Source organism: Panthera tigris, chromosome C2 (genome assembly GCF_018350195.1).
Source record: "Panthera tigris isolate Pti1 chromosome C2, P.tigris_Pti1_mat1.1, whole genome shotgun sequence".
NCBI lineage: Eukaryota > Metazoa > Chordata > Mammalia > Carnivora > Felidae > Panthera > Panthera tigris.
The window spans coordinates 3,905,789-3,911,788 of NC_056668.1; the positions used below are offsets into that span (position 1 = coordinate 3,905,789).

At 58.7% G+C, this 6,000-nt stretch overlaps 1 protein-coding gene across 1 annotated transcript in view; it reads right to left on the reverse strand.

Annotated features, from left to right (window-relative positions):
• The window catches only part of UMODL1 (uromodulin like 1), a 65,832-nt gene extending 60,621 nt beyond the window's left edge, over positions 1-5,211 (reverse strand). Inside the window, exons 1-4 of the mRNA XM_042956677.1 lie at positions 4,519-5,211; positions 4,241-4,442; positions 3,804-3,975; positions 76-318 (exon numbers count right to left, since the gene is read on the reverse strand). Of these exons, the coding sequence (XP_042812611.1) occupies positions 76-318; positions 3,804-3,879 (319 nt within the window). The 5' untranslated portion in view covers positions 3,880-3,975; positions 4,241-4,442; positions 4,519-5,211. The remainder of the gene's footprint in view (positions 1-75; positions 319-3,803; positions 3,976-4,240; positions 4,443-4,518) is intronic.
• Positions 5,212-6,000: the final 789 nt, after the last annotated feature.

The window sequence follows — 6,000 nt, forward strand, 5'->3', positions numbered from 1 at the left end:
CATCAGGAGTCCCGGGGAGAGGACAAGGGAGCCGCCCCTCCCTCCTCCCCCCACCCGCCGGCACCCTGGACTCACGCGGGACGCAGTAGAGGCCCAGCTGCTCATAACCCCGACAGCAGTCGGTCACGTTCCTGGGCTGGGGGACGTCCACGGCCAGGTACTGAGTTCTGTACACCGTCTTGGGGCACCTCCTCCACGGGATCCACCCGCCGCAGGGAGTGTAGGTCACGTGCGACGTGTGGACGGCCTCCACTTTCTGGACGTTTCGGGTCACGGTGTAGTTGCACAGCTGGAAACTCAGCAAGGAAAGGCCGTTTTCTGCGGGGGGGGGGGGGAGGGGAGGAGGGCAGGGATGGAGGGAGACAACAGAGAAAATTCGGGAATCAACTCGCTAGGAGGGGTTCTGGATAAGTCCTCCACTTCTGCAAGAGCGAGGGAATCAGGACCTCGGGCACCGGCAGAGCCCCCGGGCCTGCCCACCAGGCAATCGCGTGAAGCAGAAGGAACGAGGCGTAAGGGGGACCTACACGCCCAGCAGTCCCCTCTGCAGAGCCTGGAGATGCCACCGGGTCCGATCCATGCTTCCTGCAGCCCAGGGGCGGACCACACGCCGAAGACATGGAGTGGGGGGCTCCGGCTTCTGGGGCTCATGCGCCGCGCCCCCTGGTTCAGCGGGCTGGAGCGTCCTGAATCGCCCCTGAATCTCCACGAGCCCCGGGTATGCCGCACGTGGAACGCACGCACGCCCGTTCCCCCCGGTAAATATGCATGAAGGGCTGCCCCTCGCCAGGCCCAGATGGCAGCGACAGTTGGCATGGGGCGGAAGAGTAAATAAACGATGCTTCGAGCACACGTGAGAAGTTCACAGGTGGCAAATTAGCGCGGATGGGCGATGAGAGCACCGCGCCCCCTGGAGGACGACATCCACCTGCCGGCTCGCTCTCTGTGTCTCTGGCCTGGAGCCCTCTTGCTGCGCACAGACGCCCGTGGCCCCTGTCCCTCCGTCTGCACGATCGTGGGGTCCTCAAGACCCCGAGGCACCCCCTACCTTCACCAGCCTGGGTCGTGGGGCTCCCGTGTGCCCACGGAGCCTCTGTGGTAGCAGGAACTGTTACGGGCTGAATTGTGTCCCCACCCACCCTTCCGAAATTCATGTGTTGAAGTTCTGGAAATAGGTTTTGGCAGACATATTTAGTTAAGAGGAGATTATGCTGCAGTAGGGTGGCCCCAATCCATGATGACTGGTGTCCTCACAAAAGGGGGAATTTGGACACAGAGACAGACACGCAAACGGGAGGGCGCCACGTGAGGACGCAGGCAGAGATGGGAGCGCTACCTCGACCGAGCAAGGGTGCCAGGGTCTCCAGAAAACCCCCGGAAGCGGCGAAGAGAATGGAGCGGATTCCTCCGGAGAACCCAGCCCTGCGCACGCCTTGATCTCGGACTCCTGGCCTCCAGAGCAGGGAGGGACTAAATCGCTACTGTTTGAGACTCCACTGTGGTGCTGTGTCGGGGCAACCCCAGGGAGCTAACGCTTAGCAGCGAGCCTGGGGCTCTGCCCTCAGGAGCCCTCCGTGTAGGAGGAAGGAATCAGATACTTACTTAACCTCTGAGCTCTAAGCTTTGTGCCACTGTGCAGCCGCAGGGGAGGCGCTCAATATTATAGCGTCTACCCCTCCGTGAGAAGCTGGGCTTCTGGGAGCAGCTGCGAGATGGCAGTAGAAATAACCTGCATCACCAACACTAGGACAGCACCCGAAAGACTCCCTCCTTGGCCTCACAGCATGCCACGAGCATGCAGAAAGCAAGACTTCGGGGGCTGGTGACCCCCGGGGAGAAATGGGGCCGAGCCAGCCGTCCGGCTCAGGCTGATGAGGGAGCCTGCAGCCTTACTCTGGGCAGAACGCAATGCTGAATCCCAGCACCCAGGGCGAGCCCGCTCCAAAGCCACGTGAGCCAAGGGGCTGTCTCCCAGTCGACACTGCGGGCGGCAGGGCCTCTGGGAAAGGACATCACCTGCTGCCGCTTGTCCCCAAGGGGATCGGTTACAGCGCGCTTTGGAGAAGAATGGGGAGGCCCTCGTACCTGGGGTTGGGCAGCAGAAACCAGCTTCCCAGGCCAGGTGACGGCCCAGAGCTTGGATGTCACTTGGATGAGGGACTGGAGAGGCCACTCACCGAGTGATGGTGCCGAGCAAGACAGAGCCCGAGGCTTCCTGCACCAAGAATTTGGCAAGGTGGCTCTAGATTTTGTTTTGCATCTGAAACCAAAGAGGAGATGCCAACCACTAATGAAGGTTACATTTCCCCAGCCTCTAGAGAGCCACTGTCTCCATCCAGTCGTGACAAGGTCCCAGCTGAGCATCAGCAGAGCCTTCCTGCACGCAAAAGTGCGCGCACACACACACACACACACACGCACGTCTCCCCCGAAAGTGCATTTGGGATCTATTTGTTTTGTTTTGTTTTTTGCCTTTCCCAGGGGACACCAGGTCCTCTGAATCCTGGTTCCTTGGCAGAGTCCAGAGGAGAAACCTTAGAACAATTCCTCCCTGTTCTGTAAATCCTTCTAGGAGCCACCAGCATGGGAGTCGGGGGTCCCGGGTTTTAGTCTCAGAGGTGGGAAACCTTATCACACTGGAGTGAGTGTCATCCTGGGGTCAGAAGATCCGAATTCGCACCCGCTTCCCCGAACACCAGTTGTGTGATTCTGAGCTCGTTTCACGCCCTCCCAGTGACCCCATCCCATGGTCAAATACTATCCGTGCCCCCCGGAAGTAAGTAAATGGAACTTCGCCTGTAACAGCAGCATGTGGCACATGACAGCAGGTGGCTGAGCAGCCCTAATGTGACACTGAGCCTCTGCCCCCCGCCCCGGGTCCCCACAGGCACCGTGAGGGAGGGGCTCGTGAAGTCCCTCCGGTCATTTCCAGCTTCTCGAGCCTCCCGCTCTTACCGCGACTGAGCTGTAGCCTTCACACGTTACCCAGTCCGCAGGGAAAGTCAAGGGAAAGAAATCACCACCCAAAATTCTGCTCATGGCAGAACAAACTTTAAACCAGTGCTAAGCCGCAGTTGACTGTGGAGGCTGTGTGAATTCCCAGCTGAGTAAGACAGATTTCAAAAGCAAATGATTTCAAAGGTTTGCGATCTAACGGCTCCAAAATCCCGGGCTTCAAAAACCTGACCTGCCTCAAGCAGGAACGTGTGCCCGGCAAACGCTGGGCTCCTCGCTGTCCGGTCGGCCCCTTTGCACCCTCGTGGACCGAGGAGGAAACTGGGGCTGGCAGAGCCCAAGTGGGGGGACCTGGCGGTGAGAGCCCACTTCACAAGCCGGAGCCTGCCTGGCAGGGGAAGAAGGTTCAAGCCAGGGCCCGTGGCAATTCAGCTCACTGCCAGCTGGGTGGCCTCCGGCGAGTGCCTGACCGCTCTGGGTCTCCCTCTCCTTACCCGCGAGTAGGGGACTCCAACCCTCCGAGGCTCGGGAGACTTCGATTCCGAGCCTCTAAGGACACACCCGTCAGTGTGGCCTGCGGACCCGCAGCAGAAATGCACAGTTCCAGGCCCCACCCCAGACCCGCCGACTTGGAATCTGCATTTAAACACCATCGATGCCCAGCTGACTCGGGGGCACGCACACTGCCTCTTTTGTGGCCACCAGAAAGTTTGGCAAATGGAAACGACACCACCTCTCGAAGCAGATGCGTCTTTGTGGGGCCGCCCCCTCACGAGACCCCCTCCCCGGGAGCTGCCACCCCCCCTCTGCTCCTCCAGCATCCCCCATGCTGAGCCCAGAGCCCTTACCTGTAAAGCCGCTGGCCTGGCTCGGGCCCACCGTGCTGACCAGAGCCAGCAGGGCCAGCCCGAGGGTCCCGAGCATGGTCGTCGGAGGCAGTGCGGCTCTAGGCCTCTCCTGGGCGGCTACACAAAGGGGTCTGGGCCACCGGGGCCTGGAGAAAGGGCCCTTCTGTTCCTGCTGGCGGTGGCGATGGCTTCAGAGAGCGTGCTCCGGGGGAACGGTCCCTTATGCCTGCTTGTTAACACCCGCCACCAGCGCGGCCGTGTCCCTCGGGGGGCCCGCGTGGCACAGCCCATTCTCACAGCAGACAGATTGCATCTTTCGGGAAAGGTGAGTACCCAACCGCCAGGCGGCATCGCTAGGTCCCATCTCGTTGTTACGCAGAAAACACATTTCAGACCCAGATCTGACTCCCTCCATCAAGCACAAGGTATTCTCTTACCGTATCGTCACAAACTGGCAGGAGAAAACAGCACCAAATCAAAGTGGTACATCAGATTCAGCAAAGCGTCCTTCACACCGCTGGACAATACGGATCAAAGCCATAAAAATGTTCATAGGCCGGAACCCAGAGACCTCTTCCTGGGGGGTGATCTGAGGGCCGCGAAGCGGCAGTCTCAGAGACGTCCGTTCCCGGTCAGCATCTAAAAGGGAAAAGCGTCAAAGTGGGCCACCACGGGAGAGCAGGAACGTAACTCATCACCGAGCACCCCGACGCACCAACACGGACACCGGCGGGCTCGCCACGAAGATGGCGGTACAGCCGCTCACGGCGTAAAGTCGGCACGGTCCCCACAAAGCCATCTCCACGAGGACACAATTCTGTTCGCTCCTGTGAACAGGGGCGCGAGGCAGACAGAGCCAGAGGAGTGAAAAATGGAGTGGGTGATGGGGCTTCGGCCGACGTAGGTTTTATCTCGGTGGCCGCCACGCCCGGTGTGTGCGTTTGGCATGTAAGTTTCACACGAGGTACTTTCTCATGGGCGAGGCCGTCCTCGTCGTCCGTCAGGCCGTCTTTCGCTGCCTGGTTGGCACCGAAGCTGGAGCCCGTTAGCGCCAGGTCAAGACCTCACTAGTTCCGCTGGGAAGACTCTCAGGGAAGGTAACCAAGATCCGTCTTGGCCGGAGGGTTCAGAGGTGTTATTCCCCTGGCGCTCTCACCACAACCCAGGCCTTCCAGAAAGGGACCTTCCAGCCCAACTCCCACAGCACCGTTGCTACACCTCCTATCCTCAGCAGGTTAACCGCCAGGATGACGGACGGCCGCGTTCGCGCGGTTAGTGGTTACAGGACAGATTCCAGGACAACAACAACAACGAGGAGGTGGAAACAATCAGGCAGCGGAGGGGCTCAGCGCGAGCGTCTTGGAAGGCAGTGCCCTCTGCAGAAAGCCGGTAGTCGGGATTGACTCAGAAACCGCTGGGATTTAAAAAAAAAAAAAAAAAAAGTTGCAATACGAAAAGAGTACATCTTGGAGCTATAACGCAATAGTCGAGCAAAGACGGGATTTAATCAGCACCAGCGATAAATGAAAAAGCCTGAACGTTTAAACGTGTGAGATGAATCTGTTTTGCGATATTCTTCTATTTCTGAGAGCCGTGACCGCTGTCACGGACGAGAGCGTCTATAAAACAGGAAGGTGCGCTCACACCTTTACATTCTAAACCTGGCAAGTGGTCCTGTGTGCTATTTTCTCGCACGTTCAGAACTGCGACTCTATGCAGTGGATCCCTTGCCTCCCATCGCACAGATACGGAAACTGAGGGTCAGAGAGGCCACACAGCCAGCGACTGGAAGATTCAATCCTGAAGCCCGAGTTCTTCGCACATCACTCCCGGTCTGGCCAAGGTTCCAACCGGGAGAACGCCCAGCCGGAGGCCCCAAGAGAGCCGAGCGAGGTCAAGACATCTCTCCGGCTGAGCACTTCGTGCTGATTTGGAATTGTCCACGAAGCGTTGTCACAGCGTGCTTTCCCTTGGTATCAAAACTCACGTGATTCTAAGAAACTCTCAAAAGCGACCGTCTGTTTCGAGCTGGGTCCTCCCTCACCCTCCTTTTGTTACACGCACAAACAGAAAACCACGCGCGGCCTTTTCACTCCATCCGCAGTGAGGTATTTCCTTCCAGCTACTATTTACGCATGTTCTTCTGCATGACGGCCGCAGGGTTTTTCCACGTTCTTCTTTCCCATGTAAACGCTCT